General features: G+C 39.6%; 1 protein-coding gene across 3 annotated transcripts in view; it reads right to left on the bottom strand.

Moving 5' to 3' along the window:
- Nucleotides 1-22,665, bottom strand: part of LOC136866219 (organic cation transporter protein) — a 276,911-nt gene that overhangs the window by 38,265 nt on the left and 215,981 nt on the right. For all 3 annotated transcript variants that reach the window (XM_067143001.2, XM_068226654.1, XM_068226655.1), the window contains exons 3-5: nt 3,198-3,301; nt 1,148-1,305; nt 92-260 (exon numbers count right to left, since the gene is read on the bottom strand). In XM_067143001.2, the coding sequence (XP_066999102.1) occupies nt 92-260; nt 1,148-1,305; nt 3,198-3,301 (431 nt within the window). The remainder of the gene's footprint in view (nt 1-91; nt 261-1,147; nt 1,306-3,197; nt 3,302-22,665) is intronic.

The raw sequence follows: 22,665 nt of genomic DNA, 5'->3' as shown, positions 1-22,665 counted from the left end.
GTCAGAAAATCTGAATGTCATAGCTTACGAGGAGCTCTGGTGTATAAATAGCCTACTAGGATCAGTGAAGACACAGGAAGGACATACATACCACCAATGTCCGATGAGAAGTAACCCGTGCAGGCCGTACACCACCTGCAGAACCGTGCTGTCCTTGATGAGGTACCCCCAGAAGGCTACCAACATCACTCCAACGGCGAAGAGCGCTTGGAAGGTGATACCACACACTGTGCGCTTGGACGGGCCTACCAGCTCCATAGCTGCAACAGACATAAGACTAGTTACCAGATGGCGGCTATATACCGAGGAGTCCTTCACGATATCATGTTACAGACAAAAGTTGTATCCAAGAGAAAATAAAAAGGCATCAAACTAACAAAGAGAAGGAAAAATTTCCATGACAAAAGCGAATAAAGACCAATGACAAGCAGGAAAATATTTGACTGAAGTAAATAGGCTATCAATCATAAAATATAACTGGGCACCCATGACCGTAGATATTTTGACTCGTGCGGTACGCAATGTTCCGATCAACAGAGGTCGCAGAACCTTGAGGCGTGATAGGGCCTATATTGTTAGAAGCACGGAACAAACGATGACCACCATCAGACGGGTGATTGTAGTGATTATTGTATTAATACGAAATAGAACTCTGCAACCATCCTCTCATGGTACTAATCAAAGGAAAGAAAATGCAAGAGGTCTGAGACTTATGTTATAATCTGTTGTGTTAACTAATACCAAAATGTATTAACAAGCGGTTAATTAGTTAATTTATTAGCCTTTAAATTTGTTGCCTTTGACTCTACATTCAACGTTAATCTATTTTGTGTAATGTAAGACTCAAGAAAAAAATATCATTTTACACTTCTTTTATTTCACAAGAACAACTACAACAAGAACAACAACATAAATGCATCGTCAATAATTACGATACGAATAATCACCCATAGAAGTTTAACGAGCCAATGTTATTTATACATATTTTAATAACGGGCCAATTACTGAACCATGGAGTGCACTAGCATAGTAATTCATAACTTGGGCTTCATCTTTTCATTACAGATACGTAAATTAGTCTCGCTAGAAACAACTGTCTCATGGTAAAAGGTTTCGGTTGCAAAGGAAAGTAGTTCTCGATACTCACTGAGTACGAAGCCGGTAATGTAGGAACCTGCCGAGCCGAACACGCCGTAGAGGAAGCGAACCACCAGGAAGGAGTAGAACTCGGGCACGAAGGCAACTCCTACCCCCAGAATAAGCTGCAGCACGGCTGACAAGTAGAATATAGTCTTTCGACCGTACCTGGAACACACATTCACGAACACCGTGGTAAGTAGGACTGTAATCTTAATAACGTTGTAAAACTGTGGACATTCGTAATACATTTAGATGTGCGAAGAGCAAGGGGAAAAGCTCAGGCGTTGCAAACTGACCTGTTAATGCACTGCAGGTCCAAAACTTCCCGGCCCTTTCCTCTCTTTTGTCTATTTCCTCATTCTTCGAAGGGTCATACTTCTTCGTTTTTTGCTCTCATTAATGTTAAGAGGGAATGGTTGTCATGTGCTTCCCTTCACATCAATAATCGCAATCACCATCGGAGATAGAAGACCGGAGTGAATAGCAGAACCGGGTCTCTGGACGTGGGGTGGGGGTGGTGGTGGGGCGTTGGCACCATTAGTTGATGATGGAACGTGTATTTGCCCATATATATCATTGAATCGCACCAACACAATATTATATAATTAAAATTGCATAACAGAAATCAACATTAAATTGTTCGTAATTTAGAAAATCTTGAGTCAATTTGTAGGATTTCCATTTTAATAGGCTAGAAGCAGTGGATAATTATTTTTACCTTTCATGGTCCTTCAACTTGCGAGAATTAGGGCCCTTCCATATCGTCCCTTTGCTTCACACAACTTAGATCAGGACTTGCCTCCATCTACAGTAGTTTAACAATAACAACCGTTTGGCATCCGACAGTTGATTGAAAAACAATGCCCAGTTAATTCCGACTCCCTCCAATGATCTGTTTCCTTGCGTACTCTAAGGCCTTCGGCGGCGTCCGACGGGAGAAGCTTTTGCAAGTGCTTCTGGAAATGGGATGTTGTCGAACGCCTTCTCTGCTGTAAGTATCAAATGTAAGATTTTTGCAGGCGTTCGTCAAGGTTGTACATTGTCACCAATACTCATTAACAGTTAAGGTAAATTCGTCGTGACAACTGCACACAATAAATGAGATGGAGGGTTATCTATGGGTGGTAGAAGATTTCAAGTCCCCGATACGCAAATTATATTGCTTTCATTGCTGTAGAAATGAAAACAATCCTTGTTCGTGTAACGAAACTGAGATGGGACTGGAAATAAAGATGAAGAAATTCAAAATGATAATAGTTGACAGGACCAAAACATTAACAAGAATACCCACATGTAAAGAAATATGAAACTTTCCTCGAAATGTTATATATTGGTTCAGTTCAGGTACCTTCTTCCACCGGTTTTCTCACACTCTGGTGGGGTCACGAGTACAAACTGTCACACATGTTGTCTTGGCCCTGTTTTACGACCGAATGCCAAGCCAATGTTCAGGGATGTATTCACTATTGTGAGTTTCTGTGATGGTTGGTAGTGTCGTGTGTAGTGAATCGAACGCAGAACCCTCTGAACCGAAGGTCTCAACGCTGACCATTCACCCGAGGAGACGTATACCAGCACCAGGTACTTGTGAGGTTAAAATAAAAAGGAGAACTACAATGGTGAAAAGTATCACATTTATGGAAATCTCTCTTTCTCTCTCCCACACTAAATTCAAGACCGATTCGGGCTTCGGGGTTTTCCATCTTCCCGTACGGTGCTTAGATGTGGACTCTTCGTGGCTCAAAGCTATAACAATTCTACTTATTTGACACGTGGTGCTGGAGAAGGACAGATTTCCGTTCCAGCGAACCTGTTTTGAAGGAGCTGTACATCAAGACAAGATTGCCGACAACCTGAACTCAAATAATTCTACATTTCTTTGGTCACATCGCACAATGTGGAGGAGAGAGCCTAGAAAGACCGCTGGTCGCGGGAAATGTTCCTGAAAAGAGAGATCATCAATCGAATAACCTCTTACAGATAATTCGACTGGCGCAACATCGAGGAGGATGGATTAGTCTCCTCGGAGATCACTGAGGGAACTATGGGTGACTTACTTGTCGGCGAGGCTGCCCAGCACCACGGCCCCAGTGAACACTCCGAACATGTAGGAGGACTGCGCCACGGCTCCCATCCACCGCCGACTGCACACGAAGTTCCACTGCCAACAGCAAATCACAGTCGACAGTTAACAACAGTTCCTTACAACAGTATAACCTGCGCCTTGAGGATCCAGTCACCTTTCACAGGGATAATGTTACACATGCTTGAGCACTGTTATCAAATTTCCTTTCGAGAGTGATGAGATATCCCTGCACTGAACAGGAGATTATCTTTCTGTTTCATTGTAAAGAGCAGAACTAGATGATGGCGGAGAAACACGGAGTATGTACCTGACATTGAACAAAGAAACACCATCTATACAGGATGTTCAAAAACTGTCGGAAGTAATCGGTGAGTGGATAATCCACCCCAAATCAACACAAAGCGTCTCTCGGAACATACGATCGTTTACGAGTTAAGCCTGTTCATATTACCAGTTAGAATGGAGAGAATATTTCGCATTAATTTTGTAGTCAGGAATTCAGTCTTGTGGTCTTGTATAACTTAACTTGCCATTTAATCATTACGAGTTCGATAATATCTATTCCTCCACGGCCAAAAAATGACATTTCTCTTATTGACAACGACATGCACAATTCCCAAGAACACTCGAAAACATGCTATTCAGCGACATATTTTGAGTGCTTCTTGTACAAAAGCATGCTTGCAGCTACTCGAAATGACATGTGCCAGGTAGGGCTCTTACCAATAATTCCTTTGGAATACCCGAAACCCATAAATGATCGACCATAGGACAGACGTATGTTTACAGGGACGTTTTGTGTTGTTTTAGGGTATAGGCTTACTATCCACTTCCCCCTGTGGATGGGGGCGGAAGAATAACACCCACGGTATCCCCTGCCTGTCGTAAAAGGCGAATGAAAGGGGCCTCAGGGGCTCTGAACTTTGGAGCGTGGGTTGGCGACCACAGGGTCCTCAGCTGAGTCCTGACATTGCTTCCACTTACTTGTGCCAGGCTCGTCTCTTTCATCTATCCTATCCGACCTCCCTTGGTCAGCTGTTGTTCTTTTCTGACCCCGACGCTATTAGGTTTCCGAGGGCTAGGGAGTCTTTCATTTTCACGCCCTTCGTGGCCCTTGTCTTCCTTTGGCCGATATCTTTATTTTTCTAAGTGTCGGATCCCTTCCATTTTTCCCCTCAGATTAGTGTTATATAGAGGATGGTTGCCTAGTTGTACTTCCTCTTAAAACAATAATCACCACCACCACCATCATTACTATCCAATCTCCGATTACTTCGCATATTTTTGGGAACAGCCTGTATACAAAATTTTCCTTCTGTCTGTACATTTCGAACTTTCGGTTAATACTTCATTTTCTTCTTCGCGGGAGGTGTATGATGATCAGTGTATCTTCAGTTTCATTTTTGTCTGTTTATGGAAGTAACATGCGAAATCTACTGAAATGTTTGTTTGACATGGACATTGATAGTGCGTAGAAGGTATGCTGGATGAATGACTAAGCTACAGATCATTAACAATAATCTATTTCCAGGCGAATGATGCCGTTATTCAAGGATATTCGTTCAAGAGTAAGTTGGAAGGATACATACAAAAGTGGTTCTTTCAGAAGGAAGAAAAAAGAACGGCAGGATCAAGGAATACTCACAGAACATCAAACGAGTGTATGAAGAATATGAATTTAAATTCACTGTGCTGAAATTGTTATTCCGTGGTCCATAGTGACCCATACTGAAGAGAAGAAGAAGAAAAAGAAGAAGAAGAAGAAGAATATTTCTAACAATAAGTAGAAAGGGCTGCTGTTTAGAGTTTCTACATATTATCATAATGATTAATTTTCAAGACGAAAGAGCATAGAATAAATGTTATAGGTAAAACTATTTTGAATATTTCTGTTCAATTCATTTTCTGGCAGGACAAATCAGTACTGATATATCTTACGAAAACTATTTCTGATGTTTATCCATTGGAAGGTGCATATATACATAATTTTTAAGCAGTTTTCATGAGAAGAAAATATATTTTTGATAAAAATGAAACGATACAAACGTGTGAATAAATTACTTTTTATAATTTATTATCCATTTCATTGGTAAGTTACTTTACGTCGCACCGACACGGATATACTTACGGCGACGATGAGACAGGAAAGAGCTAGGTGTGGGAAGGAAGCGGTCATGGCCTTAATTAAAGTAAAATGGGAAACCTTCAGGGCTGCTGATAGTGGGATTCGAACCCACTATCTCCCGAATGCAAGCTCACATTTGCGCGCCCCTAACCGCATGGCCAACTCTCTCGGTTTATCCAAATTTACTTACGGTACTCCTTTCTTTAGAGAAACTTTCACTTATCGCAAGCATCAGCTATAAATTATACAGGAAAGGAAAATCAAACAGAGAAAATAGTGGTGCAAATAATTGTATTTCTTTTGCAAAATGGACAATACATGGCTTCAAAATTACAGGAGATTCATTTGAGAAGATAACGAGGCTTCTCAAAATCACCGACATAGAGCATCTAGAGGTTATCGTGATCGTCTCAAAATGAAGATGGCCAAGCGTGGTGAGGCGACTTCCACGCTACTGGAGCCCCAGCCGAGCTCATCTACTGCCCCGGTGCTGAAAAATGATTTGGAACTCGTGGGCTGGGAAATGTGTAGACCTGAATTTGTGTAGAATTAACAAATAAACTGTCAACGATAAAATATTAAATTCATTCTGATCTAGATATTTTATTTGACATTACCCCTCACCCAGTTCCCCTGTGGATGGGGTTGGTAGAATAACACCCACGGTATTCCCTACCTGTCGCAGGAGGCGAATAAACGGTCCCCTGGAGCTCAGCCGTACTCGTCAGGAAACAGGTCTCAATATGTATTTGCCAGGCAGGCTACATCACAGCATCAACAGCTGTTAGCCTCACATACCGAAAGCACTACTGAAAGAATAAGTGATTTCAAAAAACAAGCAGCACTTCCTGGAATGTACATTTCATCACCTTCCAAGGATATCATGTGACTCTACGTTCCATTGTGATCGTTCTCGTGATGTGAAAATCGGTCTATTGCAGAATTAGAAAGGACCTCCGCCGGGCTGTTGAGGTCTGCAGTAGGCTGAAGGTAGTGGCAACTTTTCCTGTAGCAACTGCCCTGTTCTGCGGAAAGTTCCCACTTTCTAGTCTGTCCTAACCCAAGAATATTGAAGCTCAAGTTGTTCGGTTTGAGATGTTGAATGTTCCGTAGGAAATTTGTTAAGAATCATAGTAGAACCGGGTCTGCATTTCCGTTCTCGCACACTGCACGGCGCATTTATTGGGAAAAGATTCTCGATGAAGTGTATTACGACGGACACAAACACTCAGTCCCCGAGCCAGAGGTATTGCCCATACGCTGTTTAAAACCTTCGGCTCGGTCGGCAATCGAACTCGAGGCCTTCTGAATCAAAGGCCAGTACTCTGACCATTCTGCCAAGGAGCTGGACATGATAATGCGTTGCTGATATTATTATTATTATTATTATTATTATTATTATTATTATTATTATTATTATTTACAATTTGCTTTACGTCACACCTTCACAGATAGGTCTTATGGCGAATGCTGGGGTTGTACCTTAATGAAGGCCACGGCCGCATCCTTCCCATTCCTAGGCCTTTCCTATCCCATCGTCGCCAAAGACCTATCTGTATCGGTGTGACGTAAAACAAATAGCAAAACAAAAATGTTGAAAAATTTGGGCTGGGAAGACTTGGGAGAAAGGAAACGAGCATTTCGTCTAAGTGGTATGTTCCGAGCTGTCAGTGGAGGGATGGCGAGGAAGGACATCAGTAGACGAATAAATTTGAGTGGTGTCTTTAAAAGTAGGAAAGATCACAATATGAAGATAAAGTTGGAAATGAAGAGGACAAACTGAGGCAAATATTCGTTTATAGGAAGGTGAGTTAGGGATTGGAATAACTTACTAAGAGTGATGTTCAATAAATTTCCAATTTATTTGCAATCATTTAAGAAAAGGCTAGGAAAACAACAGATAGGGAATCCGCCACCTGGGCTTCTGCTCTAAATGCAGATCAGTAGTGATTGTGCGAATGTGTGATATCTTTTCTGTTAATCTATTTTGAAGCATCCTAAATATGTGCGCAAAAGTAGGTGTCCTTTTTTATTGTTTCCGTTATGCTTTCTGTGTTCTGATTTCCTTATTAATTCGTAATTTTCACAATTCTGTACTCTTCATTGGACCCGGGACATTTCTTATGATTCTTAAGATTTCAGGCTTACCTAGTCGATAATTCAATAATAAGCATTCGTTCGCGGATTGTTCAAGTTTTGTTTCACAACGTTGTGACCAGCTACGAAGCGCTATTTAATTTATTTCGTAGATGAATTTGAATTTACTTTCTTCTCTTCCAAGTTTCTCATAATTCTTTCGCTATGGTTATTCTTCCGTTCTTCCGTCCATGCAGTGTTGGCTCTCATCTTGGGTGTTTCAGCAAAATATGTTTTTTCACCAATGTTCTAAAGCTGGGTCTGTTCCATAAAATTCCAACTATTATTTTGTTTTCTTGAAGGTGTTTTACAATTTCGATTATCAGTTTTTTCTAGACTTTTAGTGGAGAAGCATAATTAAATATCCTTTTAGTAAGTCTTTCACTGTCCATTCCTGTCATTCGCTCGAGTAGTAGTAGTAGTAGTAGTATGATGATGTTATGGAGTATCATAATTATGTCGAATGGCACTTGCGCAATAGACCGTGCATTGTTCAGAGGAAAAGTCATAAAAGTAATTAAACCGAAAGCACTTTCGACATCCGCAAGAACACCAATAAGAAAACATATACCAGTTATAAGAACTTTTGATTTTGGTCAACCATTATCTTTAATCAACCTTGTACCAACCAGAATATCTAGGAAATTAAATTGGGGAAAACTGACAGAATATTTGGGAAAAATAGAAAAAGGAACATGTCTAACACAGCAACATCAAATATAGACACAGTAGAACTATGCACAACGACTTCGCAATCATGTCAAACACAAATGAAGGATAGGAAATCGCAACCATGGTTTGACAAAGAATACTGTGATGAACGGAAGAAAACCCTGTCAGCACTACATCAAGCCAAAACTACAATGAAAAAACATGATTTATCATTATACACCCAACAAAGGAAATTATACAAAATATTAATTAAACAGAACAGGTAGACCGCATAGATCTAGATGTCAGAAGACAAGCAGAACTTGCTCAAAAGGATTCTTTCATAACACTTGGGAAACCAGACCACCTACAATAAAAGGAATCCCCATGGACACATGGGAAAATAATTTTGACACCATTCTAAACATCAAACTTAAGGATACAGCATATGAATATTACGCTACGGAAACAACAGAAAATATCATCCCCATAACGAGACAGGAAATGTATAAAGCAATAACGAAAGCAAAAAGCAAAAAAACAAAAAACAAAAACAAAAAACAACAACAAGACTTCAGGACCAGACGGCATATATACAGAACATCTCAAAGAATCTCACAGTCTGATGGAAGGCTATTGGATAGAATTATTCTATAGACCTACATGTTTGAGTACACGAAAAATACATGAAAAATGAAGAGCATCAACAATAAAAGTCAGTTTTAAAGGGAAAGGGGAAACCTGTAACCCAGACTCATACAGAGGGATAGCCCTCAAAATCATTTCTTTCAAAATATTCCTGGAAACTTTAAACAGCAGGCTTACTGATGAAGTACTTGTCCTAATACCTACCAGGAAACGAATTTGGTTTTAGAAAGGGAAGAATCACTATCCATGCTGTGAACTGCTTACTATAACATGCTCAAGATACAATAAGAAAACCACGGAGAAAATATTTTGTTACCTTCATATATTACAGAAAATCCTTTGATTTCATAAATAGGGAAACACTCACCCGAAAACTCAGTCTGTTGATTGGCGAAGTACACCAAATAAAGAAAATACTTTCAGACATATTAAAATATAATTTCAACCAAATATCTGATGATATCACCTTATCCAAGTGTTTAATTCAAACTAATGCTGTTCTACAAGGAGATCCAATTAGTCTGTTACTGTTTAACGTCATGACAGCAGACATTATTACAAATATCATTAAGGGCAGTCCAGTAATACGTCTACTCTATGCATATGATATGGTAATAGGTTCAGAAGACAGAGAAAATCTCCAGAGGTACTAAACAGACTCACTTCATTGGCCCTATAAATCACGACAAAACTAAACAAATGATTTTCAGAACCCTCTAGAAGTAGTACCAAAATTCAATATCTCGGAGTTAGTCTTCAAACAACATTGGCATATTTTAACAATCCTATCAAAGAACAACATAAGCAATAAAAGCAATTTACAACATTCAACAACTACAAGAACTTTCAACAAAAAGAGCAATGATACTATTTAAAATAGCTATAGCACCAATAGCAACTTATGGGATCCATATAATCTGGGATAAACATAAAATTAACGACGTAATAACACTAGAGAAAGTTAAAGCTCGTTATATGCTGGGTATCGTGAAGACAGCACCATCATTAAGACTGACCTATGTCTTACTAAAAGAAACTTTCTTCATAGAAGACATCAGAATGTAGATACACCTGACAAACAATAAGGCCTACGAGAACACATTCCAAATTCGCATAGAAAAACGCAGGTATATCTGGAGTGGCTATTATTCAACAGACGCCATAATGATTGGAAACAAGCAAATTACGAGCTTCGATACGCAATAACGCGTTATGAAACACATGGTTTTCATCACAAATTCTGCCAAAATAAGAGATTTCATCACCCGAACGAAAATTGTGTGGGAATTGCGCAATGGCCACTGTAAAATATATCATGCACATATCAGCAGTAAAACAAAAATATCAAAAACAAAACTAGGACTAGGGTAATGTAATATGGTTTTTGTATTTTGCACATTGTATGCATTTTCGTTAATAATAATAATAATAATAATAATAATAATAATAATAATAATAATAATAATAATAATAATAATAATAATAATAATATGTCGGATGCTCTCTTTCGCAGGTGCGTGTTTAACCATACGCACAAATTTATATATGTTACTATATTACAAAAAAGCTAAAAGGCGCATGTCCAGTTGTGGTGATTATTATTTCAAAGGGATGTACAACCTGATAACTATCTTCTCCTAAGTCTAATCAAACGAAAAATGGAAGGGTTCTAATCATTTGAAGAATAATGATATCGACAAAATGAAGGGCAGGGCCGAAAAGGGCCAGAAAATTGAAAGACTCCCCAAGCCTCACAAACCTAAAACCATCGGGATGTATGAGAATAAGTGTTGACTAACGGAGGTCGAATAGGAAAAATGAAAGCAAAGAGTCTGGACCATGTAAGTGACGAGTGATCGATTCATCTTCAAACTTGTGATTTTTGAAAGCTGAATGTTCCAGTCGAACGATGTCGGTGTTGTTTTTATCCAATACTTGGCGAAAATTGGTCAAGAGGGCCTGAAATGACGCGCTGCAGTGCCCAAAGGTTATTTCATCAACAGCAGCAGTGGCGACAGTAGGTTGTGTATGTGGAACGCTCATCCCTTTCTCTGGATTATAAAGGTAAGACCGGAAACTTTAATTTCAAGTAGAGTTTCAAAGTGTTTCCCGGAATTATTGTATCTGCAACTTTCAATAGAGGGTTATCGGCAGCTGAAAACTAAGGACAGAAGCTGCGCAAATTCACGCGCTGTCACTATTTCATTCCTTGTTTTTCAGAATGAATCCTCAAATTTCTCGTTTGTTTATTTTCGAGAAATGGCTGCAGGACCAGGATAACAAACAATTTGTGTGCCTACTAATAAATAAGAATCTAGAAACACACCCCAGGTTTGCAATCCTACGCCGAGCGAATTAAGTCACTGTGTGACGTGGAATATGGTTTAGTATAGCTCACGTAGTGGATTACATCGAAGTAAGACAGGAAGAGTAGAAATTCTTACGAGTATAATCTGATAGGAATGTATATTATGGGTTCTGCACACCTCAGGAATCACTGGTCATCTCAGTCGACCGCTTAGTTCTACGGTTTCTTTCCCTGCTAAGCGTGACGCACCTTTGAATTACGTTTGATGTCAAAACAAACCCATTCTGTACACCACAGTTATCAGTTTCTGTGCCACGGTCAGAAATCCCTTTCCACTGATGCTTGCAAAGGGCCGTATTTTCACTCACGCAATTGCTATGTCTTCTTTGTCCTCTTATGTAATTTTACTCTTCTGTGTATTTATGATGTGGATGTGCTTATACTTACTCTCAGTAGCTTGCATTGAACATAGCTTGTTCCTCGCTGGTGCAACGTAAAATCCTTTCTACGCATGACTCTTACCACCGTTTGTCCTTCTTACATTTCATACACATTTTGCCTTTTGACTAGCAGTCGGAGTTTGTGCAGATATGAGGCTCGTTGTGTGCATAACGTAAGAGGGGGCTTGTACATCAGAGTTCCAAAAGTATGATAAAGATCTGCCTTCTTGCTACGTGCTTCACTGCCACACGAATATGTCGGTTTTGAGCGCTGACTCGTTCATCTCTAGAAGCAATGTCACACTCAGTTACCGGGCTGTGGTCATCAATAGGCGTTCCGAAGTTGAGAGTCTCTAGTAGATAACCCCCTTTTAGTCACCTCTTACGACAGGCAGTGGATGTATATTGAGTCCTCAACCCGAAGAATGGTTGGATCCTCAACAGATAAACCGTCAGCTGTCATAGATAGCCTAGGCATCATTGAAGAGGCGTACTGGGGAATCAGGAACAGGGTAGTTCCCCTTGCTCTCGTCGCCGAGCTAGACATTTCTATTACATATCAGTCTGCCAAGCCTAGCGAAATGCACACATCAATTGACCTATGAGAAACACTTTGGCACCATTCATAACAAGCGACTGGTTGCATAACGAATGGCGTTTCTAGCATCCCTCATACCTCTGTCACTTTCAAATTGTCAAAGACTAGGGTAAGATTGAGACATAAAAATGAAAGTAACGAACTTGATCAAGCCACAACCAGGATATACAGTACACTCTGCGCACTGTATCTCACCAGTGGATCGGGCCAGGGGCAAGGGATACCGTCGATATTTTACCACCCCCATCCACAGCGGTGAAATGAAGAGCCCCATCCATCAATTAATGAAAGATTTACTAGATCTCGTAAATCTAATAGCGTAGGGGCAGGGAGAGAACGTGAACTGACCAAGGAAGGTCAGATAGAAAAGATGAAAGTGATGAGCCTGGTACAAATGAGAGTGTTATCAGTGTTCAACCTGGCTGTAGCCCTGTGGTCACCCGTGCACACTCACGAGCAGAAAACTACAGCTGGATACGAGACGGTACAAACGATTTCAAAGCTTCTACATCGAGATATTTTTAAAATTTCGTGTGGATATTTCTAGTCGAGTGCAGCCCTTGTAAGGCAGACCCTCCGATGAAGGTGGGCGGCGTCTGCCACGTGTAGGTAACTGCGTGTTATGTGGTGGAGGATAGTATTATGTGTGGTGTGTGAGTTGCAGGGATGTTAGGGACAGCACAAACACCTAGCCCCCGGGCCATTGGAATTAACCAATGAAGTTTAAAATCCCCGACCCGACCAGGAATCGAACCCGGGACCCTCTGAACCGAAGGCCAGTACGATGACCATTCAGCCAACGAGTCGGACTACATCGAGATAAAACAGTGTCTTGAAATGCAAAATATTCTGTTGTTGGTTGTGATCTCTAGGCGGAGTGACCTTCAGACCTTTAGAACAGTATTGTCCACGGGAGCTGTCCTGAGTTTGACTCGGGGTATGAACACGAAGAAGGAGCGTGCTAAATGCAGTGACGGATACATTACATGCAATATGTTACTCTGCGAAGTATGTTAATGTTATCCAATAAATTCTTCCAAGAACTCCATGAAAAAAAACTCTTTTCGTAATATTGTGAAGATATAATTACATAAATAAATAAAGAATCACTTACCTTTTACAAAATATAGGCCTAAATCAATAAATCAATAAATTTACAAATAATGTATTAAAACATGATATCCTTGCATTAAAGAATAAATAAATTAAGCGGGTCATTTTTCTTATTAGGATACACCTTAATGTGCGACGATATGTCTATTATTTATGTCCGTGCAATATTCTTCTTCTTCTTCTTCCGATTTTAACACATCCTAGTAGAGTCGCTGTTTCGAACGGTGTCGGACATGTGGACTTGTCCTTGTTTTACGGACGGATGCCCTTTCCGACACCAAACCTATGTGGAGCGATGTATTCACTATCATGTGTTTCTGTCGTGGTTGGTAGTGTGTTGTGTTTTGTGAATATGAAGAGGAGTGTTGAGACAAACACAAACACCCAGCCTCCGAGTCAAAGGAATTAATCAGATATGATTTAAATCTCCGAGCAGGCCAGGAATCGAACCGGGAATTTTTGAACTGAAAGCCCCAGTCGGACTAACTTTCTACAGCTTATATCAGAATTTTATAGGGTCCGTGGAGCCACCCAGGCTTATTTCGATTTCATGTCATCGCCACGTGAATTTTCAGTTGATAATTCCTACCCAGAATCGACCAGGATTCGAATCTCAGACATCTGGGTGAAAAGCCAGCAGCTGAGCCACTGCGTTAATCACCCAAGACATCCTCCCCCACCCCTTTTGTGTGTGTACAATGAGACGAGAAATATCTGGACAGATCGACCTACTTGAATGCAGCTTAGTTCCCTCTCTTAACACTGTATTATTCTAATATACTTAGCGATAAGCGCAAGATTCTCTCCTTCTATTGAAACAAGCGCAGCAGAATTTTTTTTTGGTCATAGTGCCGCTTTTTATTACAAATATATTTCTGGCGACGACAGTACAACAGCCTCTTCTTTCGCACCAGTCGGCTGCGTCCGTATCCATACTGCAATGTTAAAGGAACTTGAACTCATCACTTACTTTAGCTCAATCTGTACAGCGTCACTAAACTCTATTGTGCAGTCGCAACAGTATGCCCTCTGCCCACGGAGCATGTTCCCCTTTAGGATACGCTTCTCCACACACCAATCTAGCGGCCGGCTACCGTACCATGCTAACCCCTGGGATAGGACGGTGTGTGCTTCCAATACACAGCTGTTTTGCAGGCTGCGTTAGAAAGTTGTACACGGCGCACGACGTGATAAGAGGTATAGGCCTAGATAGTACTAGACACTAAAGAGCAATTATCGCCATCCTCTAATTTTTTAATGGCTCATCGCTGCTGCTAACTTGCCTAGTCACATGTTGAAATCACGAGACATAAACATCAACAAACTAACATCAATATAACTATCAATAATGGAGGTTCCCCTACTCAAGTAAATAAATGATCAATCAAGACATTCATAATTAAGTCGGATTTCAAGCACAGCGAGGAAGTAAGGAAATAAACACTCTCTCTCACCCTCACTCAATTTAATGTTATATATTTCTGCCTTTATTTTCATATACGCATTACTATTACCGTATTCTTCGGCGTTTCACATGGAGGAGTGGAAAGTATAGTTTTCCACTATCTGTAACTTCGGCACAAAGTGGTCAGCTCTATACCCGGCGCCTGTGTATAAAGGAAAGGTCGATAGACATAAAGCTGAAAATTACAGGCCAGTACATTTGACATGTGTTACTTGTAAGCTTTGGAAAAGCACTATTTCTAATTATATTATTACGACATTGTTATTCTTTTAATACGAGGACACAATTTTGATCATTTTAAGCTCAGGGCCCTGACATAGTCTTTGTACATTAACGGCTGATGATGTTCGCTATGCCGAACGAAACATGTCCCATTATTTAAGACACCTCATGATTATTTTATAATTCAATGAGTGTATTGTATTGTATTGTATTGTATTGAGTAGGTGGTTGTAAATAAAAGGATTTTACAATTTTAATATATTATACACATTTGCGAAATTAACAACTGGTTCGAAAGAAGGCAATTCGGGTTTAGGAAAAATTATTCCACTGAAGCTCAACTTGTAGGATTCCAGCAAGATATAGCAGATATCCTAGATTTGGGAGGTCAAATGGACTGTATCACGATTGACCTATCCAAGGCATTTGACAGGGTAGATCGTGGGAGACTACTGGCAAAAATGAGTGCAATTGGTCTAGAGAAAGGAGTAACTGAACGGGTGGCTATATTTCTAGGTCATAGAACTCAGAGAATTTGAGTAGATGAAGCATTATCTGATCCTGTAACCATTAAGAGAGGAATTCCTCAAGACAGTATTATTGGATTTTTATGTTTTATTATACATGTAAATGAGTAAAGGCGTGGGATCACAGATAAGACTTTTTGCGGATGTTATTCTGTATAGAGTAATACATAAGTTACAAGATTGCGAGGAAATTTCAAAAAGACCCGGTCAATGTTGTGAGATGGATAACAGGGAATGGTATGATGATAAACGGGGTTAAAAGTCGGGTTGTGAGTTTCACTAATAGAAAAAGTCATCTCAGGTTTTCTGTAATTACTGCGTTGATGGGGTGAAAGTTCCTTATGGGGATCACTGTAAGTACCTAGTTGTCAACATAAGGAAAGACCTTCTTTGGGATAATTACATAAATGGTATTGCAAATAAAGGTACAGATATCTGCACTGGTTATGAGAGTACTCAGGTGTTGTAGTAAGGATGTAAAGGAGAGGGTATATAAGTCCCTGGTAAGACCCCCAACTAAAGTATGGTTCCAGTGCATGGGAACCTCACCCGGATTACTTAATTGAGGAACTAGAAAAAATCCAAAGAAAAGTATCTCGATTTGTTCTGGGTGATTTCCGACAGAAGAGTAGCGTTACGAAAATGTTGCAAAGTTTGGGCAGGGAAGACTTGGGAGAAAGGAGACGAGCTGCATGAATAAATGGTATGTTCCATGCTGTCATTGGAGGGATGGTGTGGAATGACATTCGTAGACGAATAAGTTTGAGTGGTGTCTTTAAAAGTAAGAATGATCACAGTATGAAGATAAAGTTGGAAATGAAGAGGACAAATTTGGGAAAATATTCGTTTATGGGAAGGGGAGTTAGGGATTGGAGTAATCTACCAAGGGAGATGTTCAATAAATTTCCAAATTCTTTGTAATTATTTAAGAAAAGACTAGGTAAAAAGCAGATAGGGAATCTGCCACCTGGGCGACTGCCCTAAATGCAGATCAGTGGTGACTGATTGACTGAGCTTTGTCCCCAAGAATTAATCTGGCACTCACTTTCGGTTAAGACTGTGTGGATACCAGGGCTATGTGACTCTCCAGAAGGGGAAATCTCGTTTCAAGAATTGTTCGACTTCCTAGTGGTGAAGAGAGCACGCCTTTACCATGTTGACTACTTTCTTTTTTGCTATTGGCTTTACGTCGCACCAACACAGATAGGTCTTACGGCGACGATGGGGCAGGAAAGGGCTAGGACTGGCAAGAAAGCGGCCATGGCCTTAATTAAGGTACAGCCCCAGCATTAGCCTGGTGTGAAAATGGGGAAACCACGGAAAACCATCTTCAGGGCTGCCGACAGTGGGGTTCGAACCCACTATCTCCCGAATACTGGATACTGGCCGCACTTAAGCGACTGCAGCTATCGAGCTCGGTGTTGACTACTTTACTATCACTTCTTATTAAATAGGGACTACTAGTACTGCTACTACTACTACTACTACTACTACTACTACTAAATAATAATAATAATAATAATAATAATAATAATAATAATAATAATAATAATAATAATAATAATAATAATAATAATAATAATAATAATAATAATAATAATAATAATACGGTAATGAAATCAGAAAAATTATTTAAGGTATCTTAACTTGACCAGACTGTAAACCAAATTGAAAATAATGGTACAAATGATCATCTAGAAGCTTTATTCCTGTTAGAACAAACTGAATCTTACGAGAAGAAAGTGAAATAAGGAGAAACGACGCTAAAAATTTGCGTCCTCTGGCATGGGAAAGCACCTACCGGCTACAGATTTTATATCCTTGCACTGCCTAACTGTACCACATCAGAAGATGCTGAAAAATCATACAGGATTTTCTAATAGCGAAACGGGCATAACATCGCTTTCCAAACAGGTGCTTCAATACGAATGTCGCAACATCAGACGTGTGGCGGAAAAGGTAGGATAGCTGATAATTTATCAGATGGTGATTAAACCCAAAGTTATTTATGACCGCAATCTCGATCAGTTTATCGGATACACTGAGGCAGAATTAGAGAAAACGGGAAGAAGTGACAAACACGCTAATAGACTTATCTGCTTATTTTGTGAATTACTCATTTCGTTTAAACAAAGTATAAGAAATACGCTGTAGAAAGTAAGTCATACAACTGCTCTGGGCCTATTTTTTTAATCTCACATCTGTTTGGTGTCTTCTGAAATTGCTAGTTTGAATGAATTTTATAGGTTTTCGTACTGGAACGTGTTGCAATGAGCGGGCGAGACAGCTCAGTAAAGAGAACTCTAGCGGCGCTTGTCAGAATTATCTCGCGGCCAAGTCTAGTGTGCTGTATTTCCCGGCCTTATGTATCTCGTAGGCAACGGTCTGGTTAATTTCTCTGGCTCGAGGCTTAGTACATGTTGTTGTAGTTTGAGTTATCAGTCAACAGACTTGTTTGATGCAGCACTACATGCCACCCTATCCTGGGCTAAACTTTCCATTTCCACGTAAATACTACATCCTACATCTGCTCTAATCTGCTTGTCATATTCATACCTTGGTCTACCCCTACCATTCTTACCGCCTACACTTCACTCAAAAGCCAAACGAACAAGTCCTGTGTGTCTTAAGATGTGTTCCATAATTCCTTGTTCTCGTCACATTTAGCCAAATCGATCTCCACTATCCAGTTCGATTCAGTATCTCTTCATTCGTGATTCGATCTATCCATCTCACCTTCAGCATTCTTCTGTAACACCACATTTCAAAAGCTTTTAATCTCTCTCTTTCTGAGATAGTTATTGTCCATGTTTCACTTCTATACAACGCCACACTCCACTCCAAAGTCTTCAAAAACACCTTTCTAATTCCTATACCAATGTTCGAAAGGAGCACATTTCTTCTCAAGGAAGGCCTTCATTGCTTGTGCTAGTGTGTATTTTATGCCCTCCTTACTTCTGCCATCGTTAGTTATTTTACTACCCGAATAACAATGTTCATCTACTTCTTTCAAGAGTCCATTTCCTAATATATATTCACAAGTTGTTTTACGTCCTACTGACACAGTTAGGTCTTATGGTGACGACAAGACAGGAAAGGGCCAGGACAGTGAAGGAAGCGGCCGTGGCCTTAATTAAGATACACCCCCAGCATTTGCCTCGTGTCAAAATGGAAAATCACCTCCAGGGCTGCCAACAGTAGGGTTTATATATTTATTAAGAACCTCAACTACTTTCCAGACATTCCGGATTGTCACAAGAACAAAGTTTAACTACATCAAAAAATAACAAAATTATATTTTAATAAATAATAACACAATGTATACTCTATAGCATTAAACACTGGGAAATACAAAAAAATTAAAGAACAATACATTTAGGACATTAAAAGTAACTAAGGCATCACCTACATTACTTTTGTTTTGAAATTATTTATATTTATCTTTTACTTCCCCAAGACTCCGTACATACCATTCATCAGTTTCTCCAGATCTTCTGCAGACTCAGATAAAATAACAGTATCATCAGCAAATTTCATGGTTTTGATTTCCTATCCTTCGATTGTGATTCCGTTTCCAAATTCCGGTTTTATTTCCTTTACCAGCTGTCCTACGTAAACATTGAAAATGAGGAGGACGGGTACAAACTGCAGCCTTTCCACACTCCTTTTCTGGATTGTAGCTTCTTTTTAATGCCCTCCATTCTTATCAATGCAGACTGATCTTTGTACAGATTGTATATAATTCTTCTTTCTCAGTATCTGATCCCAATAACCTTCAGAATCTCAAATATCTTGGTACAATCAACACTATTGAATGCCTTTTCTAGGTCTACGAATGCTATTTACGTGGGCCTGTCTTTCTTAATTCGGTCCTCTGAGATCAGACGTAAAGTGAGGATTGCTTCACGTGTTCCTACATTTCTTCTGAAGCCAAACTGATCTTCTCCCAGCTCAGATTCAACTTGTATTTCCATTCTTCTGTAAATAATACACGTTAAAATTTTTGAGGGGTGAGATACTAAACTAATGGTGCGGTAGTTTTCACATTTGTCAGCACAAGCACATGCTTTGCTGGGAACAGGTATAATAACATTCTGCCTAAAATCGGATGACACATCTCCTGTACCACACATCTTACACATTAAATGAAATAACCTGGCCATGCTGGTTTTTCCCAAGACAGTGAGTAATTCTGAGGGAATGTCATAAATTCCAGGTACCTTGTTCTAATGTAGGTCTCTCAAATCTCTGATGAATTCTGACCTTAAAATTGGGTCTCCCATTTCATCAGGATCAACAACCTCTTCTTGTTCCAGAACTATATCATCTACTTCTTTACCTTGATACAACCGTTTGATACGTTCCTGCCATCCTTTTTGTCTTGTCTTCTTTCCCTAGAAGTAGTTTTCATCTGAGCTCTTTATATTTATACACCTAGTCATCCTTTCTCCAAAGGTTTCCTTGATTTTTCTGTGCGCAGCATCTACTTTTATTAGGATCATACAATCTTCAAAATCCTTGACTTCCCTTCTCTTTCAGCCATTTTTCCTTAGCTGTCTTCCACTTTCTATCTACTTCATTCCTTAATCGACTGTATTCTTTTCTGCCCTCCTCATTTTTGCATTCTTGTACTTTCGACGTTCGTCAATCAGGTCTAGTATCTCCTGACTTATCAATTGAGTATTAGTTTATCTTTCCTTTCTTCCTAACCTTTCTTCAGCTGCCCCACTGACCGTATTCTTCGCGACTGTCCATTCTTCCGTTATTGAGTTTCCTTCAACCTTTCTATTTGGTCCTTGTGCAACATGTTCCTTGAAACAATCCCTCACACTCTTTTCTTTCAACTTTTCTAGACCCCATCTCCGTGCATTCCTTCCTTTCTTTAATTTCTTCAATTTCAGATGGCATCATTTCATGATCACCAAGTTGTGGTCCGAGTCTACGTCTGCTCCTGGGAAAGACTTGCAATCCAACACTTAGTTTATGAATATCTTCCTAATCATAATAAAGTGTATTTTATATCTTCTAATGTCTTCAGGTCTCGTCCACGTATACAGTGCAGCTGTCGTTTGTGATATTTGAACCAAGTATTAGCGAGGACTAACTTCAACCTTTGCCTGCTGTCATTTCTTGATGGATACAGTACTTTTGTATCCATCTCTTAGCACAGGCCAGAGTAAAGTGTAGCTTCCACCGAAGTCCCAGTCTCATCCATGGCTGCTGGGGTATTGGTGGTGCTGAGTAATGACATTTAGAGCACGACGAGTGCATCTGAGTGGTATGAAAGGTGTTGCTCATAGGGCCAGTCGTGCTGCAATAGCACTTTCTGACCCAGTGAGGAAAGCAATGGCAAACTACCTCACTCCTCGTCTTGCCTAGTACGCCTAATTTTGGTGCTGCCATTGGTTTTTGCGGTTTACTTATAACCGCATAACCTTTGGTGGTGCTATTTGAGGATCCAACCAGCCTCTGGGCTGATGACCTAACAGACAGACAACTTCAACCAGCCGACTTCCTCTTTCATTCCTTTCTCCCAATCCGGATTCTTCTACTGCATTACTGTCTCTTCCTTGGCATACCACTGCTTTCCAGTCTCCCATCAGAATTAGATTCTCGTCACCTTTTACATATTGTACGAGTATTAAGTATTCTATTTGTTCATCGTAAATATGTGCACTGTCCTAACTACCGTTAATTCCTAATGGTGCCATCAAATAATAATAATAATAATAATAATAATAATAATAATAATAATAATAATAATAATAATAATAATAATAATAATAATAATAATAATAATAATAATAATTGTACCGGAGGTACACCCACCCCGCGCATTTAAAACCAGCGCCTTGTAGAAGGCAATCTATAACAGGAAATCCGAAACTCATTTCGGAAACAGTTTGAATATTTCTCGACATATGTCGCTACTATCAACTTATTTGCGCCCTCCGCGGTGAAAATGAACAATTAATTTTCAAAGTAATTTTATGTGTCAAGGTTTCCTCAACTGAATTGTTTATAGTTTGCTTTTGGTGTTTTTAAGTTATCAACACTTCTATCTCTTTCCGCCAACTTAATATGTTAACCAGTAAGAAAATTTGTACATTTATTTAAGTAATCAATCACTGTTTTTGATATTTATTTGATTGTCGATTGAAAATTGGGGGTGTGTTAGGGTTTCGGCCCAGAGAAATCTGGAACCTTCCTCTCTGCTATAAAAGCTGGGACTTTTCGGGCCATGTTGTACTTGTGATCGCTCCAGTCAAGAGGTTTACTGTAGAGTGTGTTCGTAGCATAGGCAGCGGGAAGGTCTCTCTCATCCACCTGAGGAAGGTCCACCAGCTCAAGGTAATGGCAGATTCTGTTTAACAATATAATAGTCTTTAAAAGCTAGCTCGAGGGAAAGGTTTCAGGTTTTAAAGTTCTTTCACAATGTAACTTTTATTTTTCAACGTAAATTCTCAAATAAGTCTAAAGAACTTAACCGAACTTAGGGGATAAAGAGTGAGGTACCCTCTTGTATTGCCTCTCAACCTGATATTGAGGTGACTATGATTTTGTAACCTTAAAATCTGTCTCTAACTTTTGTAAACTTTCCCTCCATCTAGTCACCTCCATAGTATAGGCTTAGCCTCTGTAAAATCTCACATAGGGTTCAAGTATTTTCATGTGAATTTCAAGGAGTGCAAGGGTTCGCCTCCTAACATTTTGATGTTCGGCCAGTAACTTTAACCTATTGTTTTTAAATAAGGCTAAGTAGAACGGGTACTTGTTACCCCTGTTAAAGTCAACTTCTATTTTTTCATTTTGTGTCTTGGTAAATCAGACTGTTGAGCGATTAAGACAGTGTCTACTGTTTGGTTCTGTTAAATGTAGGTAGGTGCCTTTATAAGCCTGGAACTTGTCATTTTGGAGGATAGTCTGCTAGGAAGTAATTGTGTAGAGCAAAGTTGCTCGTCTTACTGGTGTAAAGTTTGGAGCTGAGTCTCCTTGATTGAAGGGAGCAATGTTGCTCTTGTTAAATTGGTAACCAGGGAGCTTCAAGATCATGTTGTTAAATTGTTATTAGATTATTCTCGTATTGTTACTCAAGCTCACGAGCAGACTTTGTACCTGATTTTGTTATTTGGTTAGCAAAGTGTAAAGTTTGAAAAAATAAATTAATCTTCCATATTTTCTATATCCAACCATTCATGCCCCAAT

The sequence above is a fragment of the Anabrus simplex genome, chromosome 3, assembly GCF_040414725.1.
Source record: "Anabrus simplex isolate iqAnaSimp1 chromosome 3, ASM4041472v1, whole genome shotgun sequence".
NCBI classification, from domain to species: Eukaryota; Metazoa; Arthropoda; class Insecta; order Orthoptera; family Tettigoniidae; genus Anabrus; species Anabrus simplex.
Note: the sequence above shows the minus strand (reverse complement) of the source record. Positions and strands in the feature narration are given on the sequence as shown.